The sequence below is a fragment of the Chiroxiphia lanceolata genome, chromosome 2 (genome assembly GCF_009829145.1).
Source record: "Chiroxiphia lanceolata isolate bChiLan1 chromosome 2, bChiLan1.pri, whole genome shotgun sequence".
NCBI lineage: Eukaryota > Metazoa > Chordata > Aves > Passeriformes > Pipridae > Chiroxiphia > Chiroxiphia lanceolata.
In genome coordinates this window covers 79,331,726-79,358,957 of record NC_045638.1, presented here as the reverse complement: position 1 = coordinate 79,358,957, position 27,232 = coordinate 79,331,726, and the positions used below count along the sequence as shown (strand labels likewise).

Below are 27,232 nucleotides of genomic sequence, written 5' to 3'. Positions count from 1 at the left end.
ACAATGCAAGCTAGTTATTTGGTTTTGTAGATAACAATTTCTGGGGAGAAAGGGTCAGGGAAAGAATCACTGCAGTTCTTAAAATGACCTGATGTTACTGCATGATGTCCAGTAATTAGTTTTTCTGCAGTTAATAGTTTTTGCACATGTATAAGTAGGACTGTTTGTCTTGAGGGTTTTTTTGTTTTCTCAAAACATTCAACTTCTTAATCATTAGGACTTATCTAAGACAGTAAAAGTCATTGGCAGAGGTTTGCTCTTAATTAGAGAATATATAATTATTTAATTAAAAAATTATATTTTTATCATTAATGATTCTCTGATGAGATATTGACTTTGATCCATTCTCCTATTTTTTGACATTTGGTACTTCTTGAAAGATGGAAAAGCTTTTGAGAAAGCTATCTTTTTCTTAAATTTCAGAATAGCAGATTTAAAAATTTTGAAGTATGAATTCTGAATTCAAATACAGAAAATAAGATGTTTCTTATTTCTCAGCGTAGTAGCTTTCTTTTGTACTATCACGTTAAAATAGTCTTACAGTGGAAATGTGAAGATTGGCTACACATGATGGGAAAGACTTTAAGAGGAGGGAAAGGAAAAACTTTAAGGGAAAGGAAAAAGGCAGAATAACTCTTTTAAATGAGGCAAGCTTAAATATTCAGACACACTGGAATATTACTGGAAACAGACTTTTGCACCAATTTCTTTTTGCAACCACACATGCTTTTCCATCATCCTCATATTTTTAGTGTGGATGAAAAATAAGCATATTAGTGTTAAATGCAAAGGATAGGCCTATATCATCATCACATTTTTTATACTCACCTCTTACACAATGTTTTCGGTTTTTTTCAACAAAGGCAGTGTGGCAGTTAGGTGCACTTATAAAACTAGGGGAGGATTAATGTCTGCCTAGAAAGATACCTCCTACATATAACTTCGTGTATATTTACTATGGGAAACCATGAGAGTCTGTTGTATGAGTTGATTATTTACGGGAAAAATCCTACCTAATATTGCTTTTGGTAATTGAAGCAGTACTCCTAATATCTTCAGGTCCAATTCAGAATTAAACTCTAAAAATATTGGAATCAACAAAAATGGTTTTATAACCAGCCGTATTTTGGCACCTGTTATTTCTTTTAAGTGAGTTTTTTAGTCAAGTACTTTATTTGGCAATGTTTTGTTTTTCAGGATGGGAAGAAGAAGTTTGACAAGGAAAGTGAGAAATATTATTCCATCTTAGAGAAGCACTTAAATTTATCAGCAAAGAAGAAAGAATCTCATTTGCAAGATGTAAGCACTGAACGCACTGTTACCCAGTTTCACATTTGCATAGAAATCGTGATAACAAACTGGTTCTCTTCAAGACATGCTGTAGTTTGTTAATGTGAAATTGTGGTGATTTCTTGTAGTCATGCTTGTTGTGACTGCAATTAATACAACACAAATATTTGTTAAATATTTTAACAAAGCAATATTCTACCTGTGCAACTTTGTGTATTTCAAGTACAGCTAGTGTTTATTGGTTACAATGGAATTATATTACTACAATAAAAGTGTGAGTTTGATAAGCTAAATGTGGAATATTTGAAAGTCAGTTTATTAGTTGTTGTTGGGGTTTTGCTATTTAATGTATTAATCAATGAAATTGCACTTCTCTTTCACATAAATTTTAAGCTGGAAGACTGAACCGAGATCACTTTAATGATACTCTTTTCTTCTTCTTTTTTCCTCTTTTTCATTCTGAGATTGCAGCATCATGCCCTGAAATTGTATCCACAGCTTCAGCTTTGAATAGCCTGTATGGCTAATTCTTTCCTGTTAAAAACACAAACCATGAAAACTTCTAGTTTAACGGGAGGATTCCAGGACTTTTCAGTGTGCTGGTAGAAATAATTGTGATTTGTCTTTGAAGCAAATTATAGTAAACCCAGCAATATGGTATCAGTGACACTTTGGGATTTATACCAAAAATAGTTAAAAATTATTTTGGTGGGATAACTCTTGTCATGATGGCTCTTAAATCATGGGTATTAGTTTACAGATGGAATTTTCACCGGAGATGTGACCATCACTCAGTCACAAGTCATAGATTTTTTTTTTTCATGCTTACCAGTAATATTAGAATTCAAATTAAATAAGGCTTAGCAATTCAAAATTTGTAATAATGTTTATATACCTGAATTGCTGTAGTCAGTCTATATCAGACATCAGTTATGTAGGATTGGTTAATTATTCAATTTGTATGTCAGAGCTTTCACTTTTTCTACATATCTTGTGTATTGATAAAGAAGCAGTTCTGTTAGAGGCTAAGCTCCAGATGAAAAAAAAAAATTCTTACCAAAATGTGGAAAAATGAACTTAAGCACCAAATTACTCTAGAATAGAAATAAAATAAAACAAATAAAATATTTTACTCTTGAGACATGAGAATAATTGCAGTCTAAAAGTAGCAACTGAAGTGAAAAGTAACAACTGTGAATTTAATAAACTATGGTAGAATCAGTGGATTTGACTCAAGTATATAAACTAATGAAAAACCAGAATAATATTTTCCACTGTGTCCTTAAGTGACATATCTGGATTTAAAATCTTGTAACTGAGGCTGAGGTTTTCTGCTTTCCCAGATGCCTCCCTTGTAAAGAATCAAGGGCATTTCTGTCTTTCCCAGTTTTCTGCAGCTGTAGATGTGCTGAATCAGCAACATAGACCTGCCATAAGCAGAAGGTACAATGGCAAATCGGTACCAAAAATTTTAATTAGGGAGACTTTTGGCCTATATCTGTATTGTAAATAAAAGGAGGCCAAGCACTAATTCCTGGCCTGAAATCCAAGTGATAAGTGCTGACTCGTATCCAGAGTGGTTTGGGTGAGTCCCATTTGTAGCATGGATGTCCAGGATGGAGTCTGTTGGAGCAGCCCAGAGCAGAACCAGGGCATGAGCAAAGAACCAAGTGGTTCTGGCAGCTAGGACTTTGATGTTCAGTTCAGGTGATGGGAAGTCCATGCCTCAAGCCAATATCATGCATTTAGTGAGATGGGAATACCGTTTTTTGACTGCTACAGTTACACAGAAAAAATGCTTCTTTTAAAACTTGCTATTTCCTTGGATTTTTGAGGTTTCTTGATACCTCCTCACATTATGTGGGTTAAGGAGTACTGGGATGAGCAAGGATCAGTTCTGGTACTCTGTTGGGCTTTGCAGTTGAGAGCACCTTAATTAGGCATCTGAAGTTTGATGGTCTGAACATATTCTGTAGAGAGTAGTTTGCATATATTCACCTAACTGAAATGTATTGGATATTTTAAGAGCCTGCAAGACTCAGATGACTATGCTTTTTTCCTTTAGCACCAAAAAGAGACTTCGTAGTAGGATCTTTTCACTGCCTAGGGAAGCCCATAGAGGAGCAGAAAATGGGCAGAATTGAATGATGTGAGAAAGTTAATAAACTTCTGATTTTATTTGTCTGCCACTTTTATGAGCAAGGGATTCTTGGATCATGTCCCAAAGTGGTGGCAACTGCTTTGGTTCAGCTATGTAGCACTGACTTTGTGATACATTTTTTTATGAAATAAAATTATTAACAGAGTATGAGAGAAAACAGTAGCCAAACACACCACATGAATGGCAAATAGCGGAGTTAATTTTGAGATAGAGCGGTTCATTATTGGCATTTTGAGTGTTTGATTTCTGCTTCATAATATTAGTTTGTGTACTTAATTTACTGATTTTTTGTTTGTTTGTTTGCTATAGGCATGGGAAGGAAATGCTGGTACTGAATCACTTGAAATATAACATTGAGGCCCATGTGTTGAAGTAGTGTTAGAGCACTGGGCTAGGTAGGTGGATCAATATTGTTAAGAGTCTGTGTAGCCAAATCACAGTAGTAGGATGTCCTTGACTAAACAAGCAATCCTAATTATATATGGTGCTATTGATGACCAATTCCTGCCTGAAGGAAAACACTGACTTTTTGCTTTTATACTGTTAAAAGTACTAAACCTCTTTTATGATGTGTTTGCTGGTTTGTTTTCAAGGGAAGACAACATCAAGCTTTTCCAATTTTCCCACATTTGTTAATGCCAGAATTGAACTAGAGAATATACAGAAGTATCCTTCTTTATTTTAACAGGCATACATTAAAAGTAGGTGAAGTGGTCTTACTCGCATTGTCAGTCCATGAAAAAATTTTGACCAAAGACCATAAACCTAACTAATGCAGCCCAAAAGGGATTTGCTTGAGAAAATAATTTTTTTTGAAGAAGAATGAATTAAAATAGAATCTGCATCTCCTTTGAGCATTATGTACATGCTATGCTGCTTGTCTGTTAGTTCCCTCTCCTGTGGCTTGTTTAAATTGAGGATAAAAGTCTATTACTCTTTATCAGCTGATAAGAGTTAATTCTTCAGCTGTTTAGGCAGAAGACACTGTTCTGGTACTGGATCCCCATGGTGGGTGGTATTAGTCAGGCACTTCTGACAAGTATTGCCTTGTAGTTCTGTCGCTTGAAAATTAAAACTTGAAAAATATTTTATTTATGAGGGTAAGGACTTAATATATTTACATTCCAAGAGCATGTGATTCACCCTATAAAATAACAAGTTGCAAGATGTCAATGCTAAAGACAGCCTATTTAAGAAAGGAAAATGTTCTTGAGAAGGTATTTGAAGCTAAGAAATAGATACAATTTCAGTGCATGTGATACTTAAACATTTCAATAGAAATAATTATCTTTTTGTCTCTCTTTGATTCCTACGCTACTCACTTTTATTTCTTTTTCTAAACTTGCATACACCAAGTACCTGCTGCCATCTTTCTTCCCCTCCAGGCCTCCTAAAAACTAGAATATGAAAGTGCAAAAAGGAAGAGCAAACTGGAAAAAAGGAGGGGAAAAGGCATGAGGCTAAAATGTGTAATGTTAGCTTCTTAAACTTGCATTTAGCTATTTTAAGGAGGTATTCCAATTTTCAGGAAGAAAACTGAACCCCATGAAAATTGTAAAGTAATTTTACGGAAAATCTGTTTGGTAAAGACATAGTCTTTCATCATGAGACTAAATTAATATTGTCTGTATTTCATTTTGTCTTTTAGGCAGATACACAGATTGACAGAGAACATCAGAACTTTTATGAAGCATCATTAGAATATGTTTTTAAAATTCAAGAAGTGCAAGAGAAAAAGAAATTTGAATTTGTAGAGCCTGTAAGTTTTGTTTTATTTTCTTTAGAATGGACACATTTAAAGCTAAAAATTTAATTTAAATTATTGATTTTTTTTTCCTCCCTTTTAAAGTTGTGAATGCAGGTTGTTTGTACATAGACATTAAGATCTTGACTTGGGCACTTTCCATGTTTATTAAAGGATTACATAAGAGTTTCATATCTACTGTGAAGTGAAATGTCTGATGACTTGAAGTGTGTATAACATTTTAATGGGACAACATGTAATGTTGTGTCTGTGCAACACATAATGGATGTTAACTAATACTGTGATTTAATGGCTTAAATTTTAAGCCATTTTTTTAATTTAAGTATTTCATGTATGTAGTGTACATGTATGTTCTTTTGATTTACATATGAAATAAAGTGAAAAATCAACTTTTCTGTAGGATAGGTTGGTTTATTTTTTGTTAGTGGAGCCCTTTGTCTTTAGTTTACTTTGCACATAAAAGAAAGCATGTGTTGACACTCCATTAAAGAGTAAGATAAAGTTGTGTTTCAAAGTCCATATTTAGGTCTGGGATTTTCTTCTGGGCTGTGTTTCTGCCTCCCCTCATCTCCCAGCTATCTTCTTGGTCAGTCAGTACCAAAAGCAATATGATGTGTATGATGTGCTAGCATATTTCTGTGGCGTATTAGTAGTATTACTGTTCATGTCATACAGGACTAGCTTGACAGTTACCTCATTTAGTTAGTACCCGTAGCCCTTGACAGAGAACTTCCAGTGTCATCTGTCCCTTCCCATTAAGCCTACTGAGCATAGCAGAACATCAGTTATGATAGAGGAACATGACAAATATGACTTTTTCTCTCTCGTCACACCATCTTCCAGCTTCCTTGTAACTACTGAAGCAACACTCTTGACTGTGAAAAAAGTTGAATTATATCTCTAACACCCCCTGTCACCAAGAAGAGCTTCTCACATGCCTTCTTTCCATGAGATGAGAATGTATTGTGTAGTGAATGTTTGACATTGATGCAAACTAATGAACCTGGATTCAGCAAGCAGTACTTAACAGAAATGCTGTCTGTATGGCATACAGCTGCCAAATCTTAGGGACTAAAACTTTGCTCGGATTCCTAAATAAGAACATTTTTCTACCTGTCACAGATTAATCCAGAGTGTCTCTCTCTGTCTCCTTCTGCAAAACTCTCACATCCTGGAAAAATCTAGCAATCTTGACCTAGCTCTGACCCTAGTATAGAAGACTTTATGCTCCTTTAATGTAATAGAAACTTTCTGTATTGAAAAGACTTTTACACTGGAAAATACTGTGCAATTGCACATAGTTAAAATAGGTAAAATTTACTTTTAAGTGGATCAGTTTCTATGCTGTCTCAGACCAGTAGGCATTTCAGCCCAGTATGCTGTTTGTTGCATACAGCTCATTACTTGTCTTTTCAGAGGAAGGTATGGGAAATACTCTGGAAGGTATGGGGAATACACTGGGCAATAATAGCCCTTGCAGGCAGTGTCATCTGACTATGGGTGTGAATTTATTTATAATCAAGCTGAATATAAACGGAGCTTAAATTATAACATCAGTTATAAAATTTTGAACCTTCAAAATTCTTAATTTTGTGTTTGTAGTTTGTTACATACAAAATGCTGGAATAAAACTATTTACTAAAACCCATAAGACAAAGTATACCAAGTAAATTATAATACAAATCAGCAATACCATGAGAAAAAAAAAAAGAAGAAAGAAAAAAAAACAACAAAAAAACAGAAACAAAAAAATAACAATGACAATGAACAAAACAAAAACCCAAACCAAAACAAAAACAAACAAAAAAAAAAAACACAAAGACTTCAAAATAGGCTTTCTAAAATGTGCTCTATGGATATTCAGATGGTGGACGATGCCTGGTGATGTGTGTCTCTATAGACATTCCTCCTTAGGAGCTCTGATAGTTGTGGGCCATTCTAGTGCATGTGCTAGCCATGTCCGATTTATCAGCACAGTGTCACATCTCTGTATAATTGTTGGTCTGATGTGTTGCTAATAGACTCTTTGAAGGAGTGTTTAACAAAATAAATCTGTTAGTGCAGTGAAGGAGGAAACTGTGATGCCCATATGAAAGAAGGATAAGTTCATGACATGGGAATAGAACTTGAAAAGCAAACGATCTGCTGGACCTCCTTTCAAGACCTTCAGGTTTTCCGTGCTAGAGGATAGGGATGATCTGGGAACCAGAGCGGGAGCAATAACCTGGCAAAAATTGCCAGGTGGGTTACAGCTAGGACAGTAGAAGTTGGTAAGAGTGGAGTATGTTCTTTCCTGAAGGAGAATAGGGAAAGATTTTAAGGTACATACTAATGATTCAGACACAGAATAGAGGATTATAATATTTCGGGTAGACTTATGCAGCTGCTTCCAGGGCCCTGGGTTTCTCTGTTGTTCTCTGCATCTTGATTGAAGGGGCTGCTGATGTGTACTGGTGTGAGTAACTGACATATTCCTATTTGTGATCCTCCTAGATCTTGATTGTTTCCAAGAAAAAAAAACAACTCAGGTTTTCACAGAAATCATGAATTTGAACTTTTTCTGAAGGTCAAATTAACGTTAAAATTTACTTTACATCAAGTTAAACAAAAAAGCAAAGTAAGTGACACTAATCTGTCTTGCTATCTTTTCGTTTTGAGCCCAAAGAAGCTAGTCCAAACCAATGCCGCTTTCTGAGGATGTTATGCTTGTTAAAAAAATGCAAACACCTTCCTAGAGCTCTGCTTTGTCCTTTGGTGATGCCAGGACTTCCTTCTACTGTAGAAATCAGGGCATAGAGTTCATAAGCAGTAAACTATCTGAAATGTGTGGGATGGTCCATTAAATGTTTATTTAAAGAAAAGAAAAAAAGAACAGCAGACCAAAAAACCCTGCCTGTAACTGTATGCGTTTCCATGAGACTTCACAGTGGACATTAAACTTGATTTCCTCTTTCTTGAATTTTCTATGTTATTGACTACATTCACTTGAATCTGAAGAGTAAGCACTATCTGCTTATAAATAAAATGAAAACAAGGAGACAGGGACTTCTGGCTTATGTGCTGCAAGCCAAAGGTTAAATTCCTCCCCTACCCGAAACCTAAGTACGATCTTCTTCCTGTGAGAATGAAACGACCAGGCAGTCTTGAGGTCACCAGCTCTACATAAAAATAAATAAAGTCTCAGAAGTAGTTGGATTTAGTTTCAGGTTCTGTGTTGAAATCCTCGTGGCTCTGAGGTGGTGACTAGCTTTGTATTACGGAGTTCAGACCACACTCTTTATTGATGTGACTGATTAGATACTCAGAATGAGGTAACTATAAGGCACTTGTTAAAATGAAAAATTGTGATATGAAAGCATCAGGCATTGTTTGTGATGTTTGATGGAACAAATTACCCCTTTATGTATGAAGAGCACCTCAAAATACATTCTGAAAATCTTCTTTGAAAGGAAAAGCACTGATTTTCTATTCTTGTTTTCAGTATTTTTTTCTATTCTATTTAATATTAATTGCTTTAAAATTATGAGCCTGCCTTTAGCAGCACTAACATCAGGAAAAAGAAAACCCCACTATGAGCATAAGCCTACGGCAAAAGTCCTTGGCTTTTAGATCTCTTCTGTGCAGAGCTATGGCTGTACCTGTCAATCGAAGTGATTATGGCATTGCCTCAATGGCAAAGGCCCATTGGGTACAGGGCATTTTCTGATCCTTGTTTTTCCGCTGCTAGTGACACATATTTTGAAGCAAATACCATCCTCAGTGTCACATTGTTTAAGCACAGAACTTGAATAAGCTGATATAGGACTTGCATAATATTTTTCTTTTATTCCTATTTTTCTAAGTGCTCAGAGAGTATTTGACCAAGAGGACCTCAAGGCCAGATCCTCTGCAATGCACAACTGCCAGAATACCTGAGAAGTGTTTTAACCAAAATGAATTCAGATTTTTCTCAGGGTTTGTTTTTTTTTTCTTTGCTGCTGTATTTTTGCTTTCTGATAAATTCAGCTTTGCTGCCATCTTGTGTTAAATATTTTCCTTGGTATTTCTCAGTGTACTTTGTAAAAGTGTTTTGTATGGTGGAAAATGGTTTTCTTCAAGTATCGAAGATGAAATTTAAACAGTTTATAGTACATTCTCCTGAAATGCTCTGTAAACTGGTCTTTATAATTCAGGCATAAGGTGACACACTGAAACTTTCTCCCACTAGTTCTTTTATTGTAGTTTTGGTGTGCTCTAACACCAAATGTGATGTGGCTGCAGTTTTGCTAAGCACTCATACTACTCCTGCAGTACCTCTTTAGTTGAAAGGGGTGGGTTTAGCGTCGAGCTTGTACTTACAGGTTATGTTAATCCTTTAGACTGAACCAAGCCAGAGTAAGCACAGGAGTAGTTATGCTGCTGCATCTGAAGGAGTTGTATTTGGGGACACTGATAAATAACTGGATCTCGACTGTGAGCACAGGCTTCACATAACTGGAGCCAGAGCAGAGCCTTAGTTATAATTTACTTATTTTATGCTCTATTCATAAAAAAGCAAGATTAATTTTCTTTCTTTTCTATTATGGAATTCTTTCTAGAATTATAGAAGTTTACAATTATAGTCTAAAGTTATAGAACATTATAGAACTCTTTCTATCTATTTATGCAATTGGAGCTTCTTAAGATAAACTGTTGTATTTGGACCCTCCTCAGAACCACCTGAATAACCAATAAGAGACTTCCAAGGTCAGGTCCTTAGCTGAGATAATGATTTCAGGTGGACAGACAATTTACACAAGCTGTGGAGCATTCCACTTGACTGTGTTGCCTTCATTTGTTTGTTTGGTAGTGGAATACGGTTCAGGAATTCTACCCACTGCAGAGGCCCCCACAAAAACTTTGATGTCCAAGGATCTTCTCAGTTCTTCAAGCTCTGTGACCAGTTTACTGGGCAGCTGTTGGCCCACACCATCTCTGCCTGAGGCCAGGGTTTCAGCTGATCCTGCAATACCGGAAAAAACCAAGGGCAAAGTCCTTCTCCTGGCCTTACCCTCATGTTTGCATTTGTGCCAGCACTGATGGTCTGTTAACCTTGAACTGTTTTAACTTACTAATGGAGCAAAACAGCAGGCAGATAACCATGCCCTCAGCAGTCTCTTAGAGAGTAACAGGAGAGAAGAGGTAGAACAATTTAAGGACACTTCTCCAAGTAGGGCTGAGAGTAAATGTAAAGAAAATACAAACACAGTAAAAACTACATTTTTATGCTGTTCCACTTACAGTAATCTATGGTACTGGTAACACAAAGCGAAGTGCATTAAATATGCACAATGGCATTTTTGTTGCCTGAGTCTAGGCTGCTTCAATAGTCAATGGAGAGAGAGAAATGTTTCCATTGGATCATTCATCCCATCCTGAGGGAGAAGTCTGGAAAAGGAAAAAGAATTATGCTCCTGAATACCTGTGGTTCTTTACTGATTTAGGAGGCAGCCTAGACATCCAGTTACTTAGCCTAGACAATTAGCTTTTTAGTAGTGTAATATACTCAGAAAAATCTTTCCTCTTGTTAGAGCTTATGTTATTGTACATACAAATTAATTTATCTTTTTTGTTGTTGTTTTATTAACTTTTTTTTAATCTAAATTACCTATACAAAGAGAACAGTCCCTGATAAGAAATTAAATGCTTGTTATTTACAGCAATGTTAAAACGCTTTTAAAATTTAAAGCAGAGTAAGTTTAAAGGCTTTTAAAACTAAGAGATGGCGGGAATGCATTAGTTCAAGAACTAAAATCTAGATGCTCCTTTTACTACTTGAACATTGTTTTAAAGCAAACTTTAAAAAGACTTTTCAACTGGATATATACAGACTTCAGTGGTTCTGTTTGAGTCCTTCACAGACATACCAGATAGAGTTTGCATTTTGTTCAGAGCAGGAAGAAAGAGTCTGGATTTCTTGTGTTGTACTAAGCTATCCAAAACATAGCTTCAAAAGTCTAATTTGTGGAAAATAAGTCATAGCCCAAGCAATTACTATGAAGAAAGTGCAAAAATATTTTGAGAAAAAAAAACTTGAACTCTGAAAGTTTGAACTTGGAAAATGAATACTAGCAAAGACTCCAGCTGAAATACTGGATAAAATTACTATGATAGTGAATTAAATTATTATGTAAATTACAACTTCATGATGCAAAAACTGTTTAACACTTCTTTCTGTTTCTTAAGTTCTGACCATGGATTCGTTCTCAGCAAAGCTTTGCTTTTGTGCATAAAGTATAGAGTGTTCCAGGAATTAAAAATGTATAATGCTTCTCAATTTTACCTTTTCAGCTCTTGGCCTTTCTTCAAGGATTATTTACATTTTACCATGAAGGATATGAATTGGCTCAGGAGTTTGCACCATACAAGCAGCAACTGCAGTTCAATTTGCAGAACGTAAGGATGATTTATATTTATCCCATTTAATTTGCTAATTTAATTTCAGAATATTAGACTCATAGCACTTTATTGAAACTCTAAATCTTGCAATGTTTTAGTAAGCTGAAATCAAATCAATATACAAATAGGTAAAAGTTATTTTTATAAGGTTAAAGTAAGTAGGATTCCTGGCAGCAGATAACTTTGGAAAAATTAATCTTCAGATAGTTAATTCGTGATTTCCAGATCAAAGTTTTGTGAGGAAGGTCAAGAAAAACAGGACAGTAACCAAGTCTTTGTTAGAAAACACAGTAGTGCGGATAGTTTAAACTTGTGTAAGTGCTTTCTTGAGAGTGATACCTGTCTTCTGGAGTAAGTGAAGGTACCAAAAATGCTCCAGCATGTATAGAATGATACAGTTTGTCTGGCTGTCTGCTAGCTTCCCACTGTATATAAAGCATACTTGGGAAGCCCTTCTCTGGCTGCTCCCTGGGCCATAAAAGAACTGGTGGGATGTTCTTCCATGAGCAGCTCTCACAAATGTTGTTTCACCTGTAGAAAGAATCTCTTTTTTTGTGTACGGAGTTACTCTCAACTGAACAGATAGATCTTTTGCTGTAGATTGGTCTGGATTTGGTAGTCTGAGCCATACAAGATCCTATTTTGGGCACAAACTATGCCCAAAAATTTCATACCTATTAGAGATAACTAAAATGCATTTAATCAACATACTTTTTCACTCATTATAACTTCTGTATACAAGTGAAATTCAGCATATTCATATTGGGCCAGCCCTGTATTTTTCATGACAAGTAACATCAAAGTCTGGAACAAAATTTAAAAAAGAAGTTAAATCCATTTTATTCTTTCAAGAAAAGATACACCTGACAGAGATTTTTGTAGCTCCACTAGAGGCAAAGAAGCTACAACTGTCTAGAATACCTGACATCAGCCTTAGTGGAAGTGCCTTGGCCACTGAACTTAGGGAATATGAAACAGATCTGGAAGTACGAGAACACCTTAACTGTGCTCAACTGCTGTTCCCTGTGGGTTACTGGAAAATAAAATACTGATATTTTCCCTGTAGCACCTTGTTATTAGAGAGGCCTATGTTGGCTCAAAGTTGGAAAATGACTGTTAATGTAGATCTGCATTATTAGGAGTACTGCACTCTTCCAGATATTGCTGCACTTAAACACGTTCAGCAGAAGACCTCCACAACACCCTTCCCTTTTATGTCTTGTTGTTCATACATAGGTATAGATTACATTTTGAAAACTGCTTGAGGAAATAAGGCTAAACTTCCTAGATGATTAACCTTTTTCTTTTCGATCAAAATGCAAATATTCTCTGACTGTAGAGCATCTCAGCCCCTGGTCCTTTCAAATTAAGTGTTTTCTACTTTGTTTGCTACTAAGACTCTTTCAAATAAAGGCACAAGAGGTCAGTGTTGTTGCACAGCAGTTTCACTGAAAGGGTGAAAAATGCACTTCAGAAATTTATTTATTTTAATATACTTCTAAGAGGAGCATGAGTCCATAGCACAGACCAAAACTGATGTTGTAAGTCGTAATATGTTGGTATCTTCTATGCACATATCTATAGAAGCAGAATTGTTAGAGGATTTTTTTCTATGTCAGCGTTAATTAAGAAATAGTTAAATTTAATGTCTTCTGAATATTATATTAATGCAACTTGTTATTGTAAATAGACTACAGAGATAGGCGAGATATAAAGTTAGGCAGAAGTATCAATATATTATGATTATTTTTGTTCATTGTATTTATACATTAGAAAAAATATACACATGAAGAAACAGTGGGATCAGTACATCATTAACTCCTGCTAGACAGAAGTATGAATTCTGCCTCCAGATCTAGATCCACAGCTTCCTTTAGCCAACTGGGCTTTCTTCTGACTTGCCATTCATAGCATCACCCAACCTCAGATTGAAGTGAAACAATTTATATAGGGAAAGACAAACTGCAGAGAAGGAAAATTGTGTTCAACCTGTCTGTTATAGCTGCCAAAAGTACTCCTCACCACTGCATTGTGTGCTCAGGTGTTGGAGAACAGTTCACCTGAACCGCTGTTTCTGTTCTTAAATATATCCTACTGGTTAGAGCAGGAGTGGTAACAGCCACAGGAGTAGGAGAGTAGTAGCAGACCAACAGCTCTTAACAGGTCACCATGTTCTAACGTGACCTGTTGTCACTTTAACTGTTTCAGCTGGCCAGTGGCGTACTTTATATGTCCATTTGGCTTTGTTTTCTATAATTTGATTCAGAGACCTGGCTGCTTAAAAGTAATTAAGGACTTAATAGACAGACATAAGCTCTCAACATGGGAACATTCCTTCAATGACATGTCCCTCTTGAAGGTCTCAAATCTGAAAAGTTCAGAGTCGAATTTTACTTCCTTTCTAATAATAATGTTTGTCTTCAAAAAGGAGATTACACATGTATTATTATACTATAGCACAACTAACTACATGAATGGCCCGTGAAAAGTGGAAAGTATTCACTGATGTATAAAGTCTTGAGAGTATCTTTCTGACTAGTCAGGATTAGAGTCCATAGATGATTTTGTAGAAACATTACTGAAATCTTTATTTTTTTCTATGACCTGTAGGAACCGAGTGTTCAATATCTGATATACTAAGAACAACCTATCAAACCTCTGGCACCTCACAATAATTCTCTTCTACTATACCATGCTAGGTGCATGGAGGGAAACCCTAGCCTCACTGAATTCACATGCATATAGGTATTAGGAAGTATGGAAAACACATCTTAGTGCTGTAATTGTTTCCTTTGCAAGATGCCAGGTTATACACGTGATATTTAGGATAGAAACAGTACTTCCATGCTTTTGGCACAGTTCTACCACTTGTGAACTGTTTCTTACATACCATATTTTTGTTATACTAAACTGTGATGTTTGCATAGTCCTATCAAAAAACATTCATGACAGTGCCAATAACCTGACTGTTCTGAGCATCAGCACTTGTGGTATTACTGCAGATATGGATACACAGTGCATTTGTCGCTTCCACGTATGGAGAAATCACAGCTGTCTGGATACATTAGCCTGGCTTTAACCCAAACTAGTGTTTTCTGCACTGTGCTTCAGGTGGTTCAGTGGGTCTTATTACTTCAGGTTTCAGAATAAGCTGTCAGCAGCTTCTAGTTTATCCAGGCTTCTGTCTGAGAATCCTAGAGTATACAGAGAGAAAGCCTGCATCTGTCTGCAAAATACTATGTAAGCATACTGAAAGATATGAAATGGCTCCTGTCTGAGGTTAGTGACCTGCAGAAAGAGGAATGGTGCTATTCTCAGCTACATTTCCTTTACACTTGTGTACTTAAGTTGAATTCTTCATTAGTATTTTATTCCTAGGCTTCTAGAAGTGAAGAGTGTTATTCTTTATCGCCTTTTTTTTTTCCTTTTATGTCTCAGGCAAATGTTTCTGTTGGTTTCTGATACAGTCTATTTGGCACTATTAATAATTAGTTCTTCATTGTTGTTTCTGTACTTGTATGAGATAATGTGGGGTTTTGTTTGTTTCCTTTTCTGGGTATTAGACTCGGAATAACTTTGAAAGCACTAGGCAGGAAGTGGAGAGACTCATGCAAAGAATGAAATCAGCCAACCAGGATTACAGACCACCAAGCCAATGGACAATGGAAGGCTATCTCTATGTGCAGGAGAAACGTGAGTACAACAGATGTATCTTTTGATTTGATTTGAAAGGCAAGAACGAGGATATGGTTTAGTTAGCAGGACAAATCAACAGCTCTGTGTTTGAATGGCTGCGAGCTTCTGCTCTAGTTACTTTCCTAATGATTGAAAAGTTTAAAAGAAAAATAAGGGTTTGATTTTTCAAAAAGCACTCAGAGTAGCTACAGTCAGATGGAATGGTAATCAAAACACTTGTAAGCAACTCAGCTCCTGCTCTCTGGATCCTTCTGGGAAGGTCCTTGCTGTTGTTTGCCCCAGTGGCTCACTGGTAGCAAGTTCTGCTCTGGCTGGCTGGCTGCCCTGTGCCTTGCTGCAAGCTCCCAGAACTCTGCTTTGGCTCCCTCCTGTCACCTGGACTTTCTCTCCTTGAACAGGGCCTGTAGTTGAGCCATCAGGAGCATCTTGTGCCAGGGATCTCCACTGACCCAGCCATCTTAAGACTAAATGAGCATAGACTTAATGGGAATCAGTGATGTAAGAGAAAAGTCATCTAAATAAAGTCTTATATTAGTTAACCTCATCCACTTTTACCCTCAGTAGCACTGAAAGTTTTAAGAAGACCCTCTATATTTTAATTGAGTAATAATCATAAAAGAAACCTGTGTTAAGTGGACCAGAGCCTTGCTAATGGGGGAAAGTGAAAAGCAGTGAAGCACTGGGCACATGCTGTGCTTCATTAAATAGTGAGAGGCCAACTTGACATCCTCTTACTGAAAAGACGTTGGTTTATTAGTTTATTCTGGAATAACAGTGAGAGGATCTGTAATCACTGTGCAGTGGGGAAGGTGCTAGTTGTATAATTCCTTGTCATGCAAGTTTATGTTCCTACAACTGTCATCTTATAGGTTTTTGTCAAATTGTGGGTCACTGGGTTAAATGTTTGCTATTTTTGAAAGTAAATTCTATATGTATTTATTACTGATATGCATCATGGTAATTTTTGAAAAAAATGGTACTGACTACAATTGAAAATTGCTTTGAGAGCGCTCAGCCTTCTTATATACGCTAAAAGAGAGAATGAATTGCCATCAGAGAAAAAATTGATTCAGAATAATTACAGATTTTGTTGTGCTAAGTGGAAATAAAATATAAGAGCAGAACAGCTAACTTCTGCGGGTGCATAACCAGTTGACTTTTTGAATCATGATGTTACTTTCCTCCAAAATACAGGCAGTGGGAGAGCTTTCTTGAAGTCAACATGGCAGTCCATGTAAATTCCCACATCTACATTTCTGAATTGTCAGACATCCAGCTAACGTGATTGATGCAGTTTATCATATGACCATCACCTTTGTGGCTACATTTAGAAGGCAAAGCCACTGTATCTATAGTAAAACTACTAGATTTGTTTTCAACACCTTCCATTTTTATTTAACTCTTTACATTAAAAAAACTAAACCCTTTAAAGTACATTTTTTAAAGTTAGAGCTCTTTCATTTTGTCCTGGTTCTGGCCAGGACAGGGTTAGCTTTTTAGTTATCCATTAAAGGTATGGATAGGACCTGGAGGTTATAGCATACTACCTTATGTCGATTTCCAGGGAGATGGGAAGGGGTCCCTTTTGGGTCACATAGTGTGGCAGAGGGAGCAGTCAGGTATTGTCTGGTGTTTCTATATGATGAGCACTCACACAGGAATTGGTTACCTCTTGGCCACTCTGTTATTAATACTGTTGCTATTACTGTTTGTTTTCTTATTTCATTGCTGTTTCTAGTAAATTGTTCTTATCTCAACCTGTGATCTTTACCTTTCATTCCTGCAATTCTCCTCTCCATCCCACTGCAGGGGAGTTAGGGGGAAGGACGGGGAGTGAGCAAGCAGCACATGGGTTTGGAGTATTTCAGTGGGAATGCTGAATTGGAGAATACCATTCCTAAATCATGACACATTTTAAAAAGAGTTAATAGATCCATACATACAGTAGTCTGAAAAAATCAATGTCATGTTTTTCCCATGACTAACTCTCATTGAAATGAACTGGAAAATCACATGTGGGTTGAAAGTCTCATCTAGTCCTTTTCTATTCAGAATTTACACAAAAGTTACAATACTGCATTTTATATATATATGTGTATTTTTCTCTGCTTTGACACCTCCATTTGTTATAGCTTTGCAGAAGGGGGCCATATTATAATGCTAGGCTCTGAAGCATAACGCTGTCCAAGAGGAAAGAAGTGTTCTTCCTTCTTGTTACCTCTTCAGTGTGTAACCAGTGTGTTTGGTCTCTGGAGCTGAGTACCCAGGAACTATGTCAATGCTAGTAAAGTAAATGGAACTGTTCCCTACCACTGAGAAAATCTTGCACAAAATATCTGACCCTCTGTGCTAAATTTCCTGTTTTTAAAAATCAAAAAGATTTTTCCAAGTTACCTGTGCTACCTAGTCACAGTAAATGCTGCCATCACTGTTTATTAACCAGTGCAGGTATAGCCATAATGTTCCGGCCCAAGGGGGAGCAGTCAGCACAGTGCAAAAACTTGAATTATCCTGTCCTCTGAAGTGCATCACCCCTCCAGACGTATCTGTAAGAATCTGGGAACCTGTGTTTTTCCTCTCCTACATTAAACTTTTTTTTCCAGAAAAATGTGGGAGATCTTAGCTGTATTTCTAGGATGTGGAGAGAGTTCTCGAAATGGTGAGAGGATTTACTCCATGGCCTCACAGTGAAGGACACATTATAAATGCCTGTATCTAAGCTGCATTAGCATGGACCAGGTTTAAAATACCATTGAGCTTAAGATCAAGAGGGTTTTGTGTTTAGATTCACAGCAGTGCCTGAACAAAGCTCTAGGTAATCCAGGAGTGAAAATATCTTCTGCATCAGAGATCCTGTGCTTTGCAGTAGGATTAAGAAGTAGTGTGATGTGACCTCTCCACGATCAGGCACACATCCATCTGGGGATTGTTGTAGATTTCACTTATGGCCATCTAAAAGGAAGCGTGTTGAATCCCTAAGTACATTGTACTTTGGTATTGTGAGCATGTGCAACTCTCCGTTTGTGGACATGGTCATTATGCACCACTGTTACAGCCACCTCTTCCCCAGCAAGACCCCCTCCAAGGCATAAAAGGCCAGTGTTTCTTGCCACCTCTGTCACCCTCATCCCGCTTTATCCCTTCATCCCTAAACCAATGTTGTTTTAGACTGCACAGTTGCTTTGCTTTCTTTCATATAATGAAATCTCCTGTCAGTGTTCAACTGTGTAAGATTAAATTTACCTCTGAGCCAATGCCATTTTACCCTTAAGGTAACAGGTAGAAGTATAACCTTTCTATGATAGTACCATGAGTATTTGTTACCTTTGACAGGAACTCTGAAAATAAAGGAAAATGCACTCCGAGTTCATCCAGTTTTCTGCATTTAATAACAGACTTCAAGGTTTCCTTCAAAGAAAGTGTGTAATACTGAGTTGTGTTTCACTTGGGTTGGTAAAATCTTCAACTGTATTTCCTAGGCAGAAAAACCCTCAAGTTCTGTTCTTGCCTGTTTCCTGCCTGTTTACTCTAATAAAATGCAGTTACCTATCCAGTTGCCAAAGAAAATCAGTCTGCTGGAACTTTGTTGGGCAACCTTATTAAGCTGCAATGTTTGAAAATTATACCTGAACAACATGTTCAGATTAAAAAATTAAGAGAGTCTTAGATTTGGTAGGCTACATGTGGATGCTGCTATGTTTTATTTTTCTCTGCTAACTGCAACTAAAATAGCGATAAAATGCTAAAACAAATACTTTTAATACTATCTCTGTTTACTCTAGGACCTCTTGGATTTACATGGGTAAAACATTACTGCACTTATGACAAAGGAACAAAAACTTTTACGATGAGTATAGCTGAAGCCAAATCTGGTGGAAAAGTGGTGAGTTGCACATACATGATACATACATGAACTATATATTCCATCTTTTATATTAAGCATTTAAGAACTGTTAAAGAAAAAAATGTGAACCCAGCATAAGGCTGTTTTCATAGATGAAGCAGTGCATGTCTTATACTGCATGGATAAATATTTAAGTAATATTTCTTTTAAAACATATATAAGCCTCATATTAACTAACTTCTCTAAAGTGGTCATTGCAAATGTGTAGGAAATCAATTGCATTTGCACAGATTCATAGAATGGATGAGTTTTGGGAGGAGACTCTGGAGATCTCTAGTTTAAACTCAATGCAGTGTCAACCAGTAGGCTAGTGAGGTCTGTGTCCAGTCAGGTTTTAGATATCTCCAAGGATGCAACCGTCTGTGACCAACGTATTTCAGTGTTTGACTGCCATAAAAAAGCTTTTTCTTAAATTGAAATGGAATTAATTGTATTTCTGTTTGTGCCCATTGCCTTCTACCCTTTCACTGGGCACCACTGAGGAGAATCTGACTCAGTCTTCTTTACTCCTTCCCATCAGGTATTTGTAGATAAATCACTGATATGATCCCTCTTCTCCAGGCTGAGCAGTCCCAGTTCTCTCAGCTTCTCCTCATATGACAGATCACAGAATCATCAGGGTTGGAACAAACTTCCAACATCATCTCTTCCAACCATCGACCCAGTACCACCATAATCACCCTAAACCACATCCCCAAGTGCCACATCCAGACTCCTCTTGTACGCTTCCAGAGGTGGTGATTCCACCACCTCCCTGGGCAACTTTTTCAACTTATTCCAATGCCTAACCACTCTGAAAAAATTTTTCCTAACAGCTGATCTTAACCTCCCCTGACGCGACTTCAGGCCTTCTCTCACATACTTTCATTTGAGACATGGCATAAGATACTCCACCACACTAGAGCCTCCTTTCAGGTAGTTGTGCTCCAAGTCCTTAGTCCTTGATAGCCCTTAGCTGAACTTGTTCTAGTACCTCACTGTACATCTTGTACCCAGGACCTGAGCACTGGACACAGCATTCCACGTATGCCTCACCAGTCCTGAATGGCGAGTGAGGATCACCTTCCTCCACTTGCAGACAGTGCTTTGCCTGGTGCAGTCCAGGAGGCTGGTGACCTTCTTTTGCAGCAAGGTCACATTGCTGGCTCATGGTCAATTTGTTGCCCACGAGAACCTGATAGTCCTTTTCTGCCAAGCTGCTTTCCACTCTGTCAGCTTCTGCCTGTCATGGTGCCTGGGCTTATCACTATTTATGCTTAACACTGCTGGCCCCAGTACTGACCTCTTGGGCATAGCACTGGTCACTGTCTACGGCTGGACTTCTGCTGTGAGCTCAGCAGTTCAGAGAGTTTTCTGTCCACCTTACCACCTAGGCTGTACTCCACCTGTACTTGTCTATGAGGATATAGTAGGATGTAGTGTCAAAAGCTTGGCTAAAGATGAGATAAACAATATTCATTGTTCTTCCATCATATGTTGAGCCATCCATCATATTGTAGAGGGCTATCAAGTTGATCCTGCATGATTTTCCTTCATTCATGCTGACTACTTCCAGTAACCTTTGTTCCTTTAATATGTTTGGAAATGCTCTCCATGATTATTCACTTCATCACTTTCTCAGGGATAAAGGTGATGCAGACTGGCCCATAGTTCCCCATAAGATGAGAGGAAATGGCCTCTAATTGCATCAGGGGAGATTTAGATTGGATATTACAGATGATTTCTTCACCAAAAGGGTTGTCAAGCATTGGGACAGGCTGCCCAGGGAAGTGGTTGAGTCACCCAACCCTGGAGGTATTTAAAAGACATGTAGATGGTTTAGTCATGGCCTTTTCCAACCCAAATGATTCTATGATTCTGTATCCTTCTCTTCGCTGTTCTTGAAGACAGGAGTGACATTTGCTTCCTCCCATTACTCAGAATCCCCAACTGTGTCAGCCTTGCCAACATTATAGAGAGGTCTCATGATCATGGTAGCCAGAATTAGGAGTTAGTCAGCTTTATTCTTCATAAATCTTTTTATCTGCATGTGAGAGTTGGCAGAATTATATGATTTTATAAGTTTTGAATTTAGGGAATTTTCTGAAATATAATGATTAAATTACAAATATGTGACAGAAAGCTATTAACTGCTATCTTACTTTATATACAGAAAAAATAGTGTATATTGTATATGTTCCTAAATAATTTCAGTCCCTGTCTTAAGACATGTTTTGACTGTTCATATGGTTAAGTTTAAGATGTGAAGCCAAGTTATGTAAGCATACTGCCTCTGCTAATTTCATTTTGTTTTGTTTTGTAGAATGGCCTTGTCACAAGCTCACCAGAAATGTTCAAGCTAAAATCTTGCATCAGGAGAAAGACAGATTCAATTGACAAACGTTTCTGTTTCGATATTGAAGTATATGAGAGGTTTGAATTGTTTTCATTGTGTTAACAATTTGAAAATAATCATAACCAATATATAATAATTACTCCTGTAAAAGAAACAGATATGTTTGTATGCAGAAACAATATGTTTGTATGCAGACAAACTAGGCTTTCAAGACTTAATACTTCTTTGTTCAAACACGGTTTTCTAACAAAATTTGTCACATTGTGTATGTGTTGTCTTTACTACATTATATTTGCATGCAGATACAAGACAGGTTCTTACAGAACCTGTAGGAAAACTATCCTCTTTTATAAACAGATTGTACATATTTTTATAAATACTTATTAATAAGCATATTCTGCTCAAAGGTCTATTTCATTCAGAAATGTATGGTAGCACATTGTTTTTCTTTCTTGAAAATTAGATCTATAACTTTTTTTCTACTTATTCCTGGGTATTATTATTATATCAGATAGATGAAAACAGCTTTCCTATATTTAAACTATATGTATACAGTAGTTTGTAGAAGTATTTTTTCCAAACTCAGGGATAAAGGGAAATATTGAATTAATTTTTTTGTTAAAATATGATAAATAGACTGACTTTTGTAGTTGCTCTCTTAAAACATGTTTTATGACTGTTGCCAAACTTTTAGAAAACAGACCTGTCTTATATCTACCTCAAAATTATTCTGTTATGTCAGAAACTGTCAACTTTCTCTGACTGCTGTGTCTTTTATGTATTCACATGTCAATATGCATTTGAATTCTAACTTTGGAAACTGTTTGAGAAAAGTAGTAATTTCATTGAATGTGTGTGTTTTTGACAGACCTGGAATCATCACACTGCAAGCTTTTTCAGAATCCAACCGAAAACTTTGGCTCGAAGCTATGGATGGAAAGGAACCGGTGAGGATATTTTTTAATTTTCTTTTCATTTTACAGTTTTATGGCACACATATTAAAGAAGAAGCTAGTATTAACTTCAGATACTCTGCTACAATACCAGCAAATACAGTTCTTTTCTTTGTGAGACACTACTGCAAGTACATAGTGAAAATAGGTACAAAGTAGAAAAGGAGAACTATTAATTTAAGCCTACAGTTATATATCATTATTTTACGTTAGGATATTCTAAGTAATAATAGTTTAAGTAATAGACTAGCATAGTAATAGGATTCATGGTGCAGGTAAATTATGTGAAGTGGTAGTTATTACAGTAGTAAAGAGCAACCAAGAGCAGTGTCATGGAGTAAACAATTATCATCTTAAAAGGCACTGCAGAGACCAGAAAAATGTGTTGAAAGCTACTGAGGGACAGGCTTGTCTGAGTTTTCTTCCCACTATTTGTCTACCCTTAAAGCAGTCACTGAATGAGGGTGATGTCAGACCTGTATCTGATAGGAAAAAAATCATTGATCAGTTTTATTAGACAGATGAGTGTTTTTACATGCTTCTTACCTGACTGAACCACTACAGAAATTGAATTGCTAGTAGTATTGAAATTTAACCCACTTGGACTCTGTAAATCGTACTTCTAATGCATTAGTTGCCTATAGTAGCACAGGCTGTTAGCCCGGGTGTGTGCTGGAGTGGTAAACATCAAGAGATGGTGAAAGACAGAGTTGGCATTTCCCTAGTAGCAAGCTAATACACAGCATGCTGCAACTACTAACAAACCTGGCAATAAAGAATTTAAAGTACAATTATTGTCCTGTTGCATTGTTGTTGTTCGGTTGTTTGTTTTTTTTAACAGATCTACACACTGCCAGCCATTATTAGCAAGAAGGAAGAAAGTAAGCTTTTTTTTTGTTGAGTTACCAAATACTGCTAGATTTCTGTAATGTTCCAGTTTCTTGATATATGTGTGGGAGAGAGGTACTAATTATTTTATGTTTTATTTCTATTGCTGTGAAGTAATTTTGTTGGATTAAGTGATTTGGTTACACAAAAGCACATCCTAAACTATGCAAACTATGAGACAGCCTTCAACTTTTGTATTGCTATCAAGCATAAACTGGAAAAAAATTTGAGTGCCTCCAAAGCTACAATATATTTAATAAATCTTTTAATTTTCTGTTGGTAGTCTGTAAATCTAAATGTAAATACATACCACTGTGCTGAGATAATATCTTATATAGAGTCATAGGATCATTTATGTTGAAAAAGGCCTTTAAGATCATAAAATCCAACCATTAAACCAGCACTGCCAAGTCCAGCACAAAATCATGTCCTTAAGTGCCTCATCTACATCCCTTTATGGATGGTGACTCAGCCACTTCCCTGACCAGCCTCTTCCAATACTTGGCAACCCTTTTTGTGAAGAAATTTTCCCTGATATCCAATCTAAACCTTCCCTGGCACAACTTCAGGCCATTTGCTCTTGTCCTATCACTTGTTACTTGAGAGAAGAGACCAACCCTCACTTCACACAACCTCCTTTCAGGTAGTTGTAGAGAGTGGTAAGGTTCCCCCTGAGTCTCCTTTTCCCCAGGATAAACAGCCCCAGCTGCCTCAGCTGCTCCTCATCAGACTTGTTCTCCGGACCATTCATCAGCTCCGTTGCCCTTCTCTGGACACACTCCAGCACCTCAATGTCTTTCTTGTAGTGAGGGGCCCAAAACTGAACACGGGATCTGAGGTGTGGCCTCACCATGGCCAAGTACGGGAGACAATCACTGCCCTGGTCCTGCTGACCACACTATTGCTGATACAGGCCAGGATGCCATTGGCCTTCCTGGCCTCCTGGGCACACTGCTGGCTCATATTCAGCCACTGCTGACCAACATCTGCAGGTCCTTTTCTGCCAGGCAGCTTCCAGTCACTCTTCCGTAAGCCTGTAGCACCGCCTGGGGTTGTTGTGACTCAAGTGCAGGACCTGGCACTTGGCCTTGTGGCACCTCACACAGTTGATCTTGGCCCGTCACATCTTTTTAGTTTTAGGTGTATATGCACCTATTAGATACACTGAGTAACAAGATGAGTGTATTTAAAGATACTATGAGATTTGTGTGCATAATTGTATTAATATTATATCGGTACGTCTGTTATTAACATTATATTTTATTAAATATGTAAAAATAATTTAAATATATATGTGGGTGTATGTATCTCAGAGAGAGATTTGTTAGATTAGGACATACATCTTAATAGGAGGTGTATTTGAGACTGAAAATCTGATATTTAAGCAAATGCACCTGGTTTTTCTTAATGGTGAAAAATATGCTGTTTATGATTTTCTTTATTTAAGTAGTTATTTAGACAGTTTATTTTTCTTCTTTGTTTAGCTAGTTAGAGCAGTGGGTGTTGAAGATAGAAAATGAATGAGAAATATATTCACTTGAAATAAGCCCACTAATTAAAGTCAATAACAAGGATTGTTTTCCTATGTTACCATCTTATGAGTGGTTATGTACATGTGTAAAGAACAAGGAATCTTGTTGTGTTAAATGCAATGAATATATTCTGTTCATAATGTAAATCCTGAACTCTTAAAAGCATTTTACTCAGCAGAGAGGAGTACAGTAATTTCCTTTTAAAGCCACAAGCTTTCAGCTGTATGTTTAGAGGAGCTACTGATTTCTGAGAAAGACAGTAGAATATTAAGCTTCTAAAGATGCACTAATGACTAGAAAGTTGGATTTGAATGCTAAGGATTTATCTACAGAAATACTATTACAGAATGAGTATCATAACCTTATGGATAAATGTGTATCAGCCCTTGACTAATATGTGAATGTAGCTAAACAGGGAGATTTTGTGTATTATGTTAGGAAGTAATTATCATTTTTTCTTTTTTTGTAGTGTTCTTAAATGAAGCAGGTTTCAACTTTGTGAGGAAATGTATTCATGCTGTAGAAACAAGAGGTGTGTATTTAATCACAAATTATGTATTAGATTATTATGATTTCTTTTTCTGAAATATTACTTTGATTAATTCTACATGTTTTACAGCTGTGCTTTGGAGTATGTCCATCATTTGGTTTGGACTTTCCACATTTTATCTGTGTGGTTTACACTTCCAGTTTACAACTCAAAATTGTTGCCACAAGTTCCAACAACAGTTCTTAACATACCATTTAAGTGGGTTTTTTAAACATTTTCTGTAATTTCTTGTTGATTAGACAGCTTTATACACATTTGCTCACATCCTTGATCTTTAATGTGTGTGCACTGAATTGTGTTTTCTTGTGATAAAAACTGTAGGGAGTCTCAGCTCCCAACTTTGGTTTCAGGCATGAAACCTGAAGACTGAAAAGGGGCTTCAGTACTCTCTGCTGGTAAATCTGGTTTTTTTCAGAGCATAACTCCTATAATTTTGCACACGTTTTGTTATTTTGTTTTTAAATGTTTACAACTCATTTTTGGTAGTGATAATATACAATAAGGAAGTAATAATCACTCTGCTAATGAGGTGATATTTCACAACTACAATAATTTTTAAATTACCCCTTCCAAATGGAGAGGTGTGGCTATATCATCTCCCATAAAATGAGATAACCTTTATTTGAACTTTCTGTGTGTAGATCTCTTAGTAATCCAAATGTGGTCTCTGTGCAATCTTGAGCTCAACATGAGTTCAGCTTCTCAGTCAACAGTGTTATGTAGCTTTTAAATCACTGCTGACTCAGAGCTTGCATTTTTTTCCAGGGGAATGAGGCGTAAAAAGAATGTTTGAAAACCAAACACCTAGGTTATCTAAGTGAGGTCAGATTTTAGAATGTTGTTTTCAAAGGAAAATTAGACAATTTTTAAATGGTAAGGCTTGAAGTGAGGAGAACGGAAGACATTTAAATCCTGCTGATTTTAAAAGGCAGTTAAAAACAATAAAATTATCATCATTTAAATATTTAGATTACTGTGTTGCAAATGTCACTCTTGAAACATTTTTTATTATTATCTGTGCTATTAAGAAAAAGCATAACAATTGTAACTTATAGGCAACCTATAAATTTTCAACTGATGTGTTGCAACAGTATACAGTATATGCTTTTATTTTCATATGTACAATCATTTCTCTAAATGTCATCAGATCTTAACTGGAAGGGATGGTGGTTTAAGCAAACATAGATGCGCAGTAATTCCACTGACTTCTAGGTGATACAAACTTGATGTGTAATGTGTTTTCAGACTGCTTTTGGGTCTTATTTTTTCACTTTTCTTAACCATTACCTTGTTGTTTGCTAATATGTGTCATTTCCATGCAGGAGGGTTCTGTTAATGTAAAATTATGCTTAGTGTATAATGGGGTATGGATTCAGTGGAATGCATTTGTTATTATCCCAGAAGAGAATTCAGTACTCAACAACACAGTACTCAAGAATGTAATGGTACAGTTTTCCATAAATGCATTTAGATATTCTGAAAACGTACACCAAGGATACATCAGTGTATGTTGAAATAACCATATTTTCATTATTTTCATTTACTCATTTTCCCAACATAGGTATTACAATCCTGGGATTGTACAGAATAGGTGGTGTAAATTCCAAGGTGCAGAAGCTGATGAATACCGTATTTTGTAAGTATCTGAAGTGAACCTTTGTCAGTGTGCAGTGTGTGCACTGCACTGTCCTTTTGCCTTAAGTGCTGTGCTCAGAAGAGTGTGTCATGATATTTACAATTT

At 36.6% G+C, this 27,232-nt stretch overlaps 1 protein-coding gene across 1 annotated transcript in view; it reads left to right on the top strand.

The window, feature by feature from the left end:
- The window catches only part of ARHGAP42 (Rho GTPase activating protein 42), a 143,620-nt gene that overhangs the window by 91,727 nt on the left and 24,661 nt on the right, over positions 1-27,232 (top strand). The window contains exons 5-14 of the mRNA XM_032679367.1: positions 1,198-1,299; positions 5,100-5,210; positions 11,526-11,630; positions 15,197-15,326; positions 19,112-19,212; positions 21,536-21,645; positions 22,437-22,515; positions 23,363-23,402; positions 25,411-25,473; positions 27,053-27,127. Of these exons, the coding sequence (XP_032535258.1) occupies positions 1,198-1,299; positions 5,100-5,210; positions 11,526-11,630; positions 15,197-15,326; positions 19,112-19,212; positions 21,536-21,645; positions 22,437-22,515; positions 23,363-23,402; positions 25,411-25,473; positions 27,053-27,127 (916 nt within the window). The remainder of the gene's footprint in view (positions 1-1,197; positions 1,300-5,099; positions 5,211-11,525; positions 11,631-15,196; positions 15,327-19,111; positions 19,213-21,535; positions 21,646-22,436; positions 22,516-23,362; positions 23,403-25,410; positions 25,474-27,052; positions 27,128-27,232) is intronic.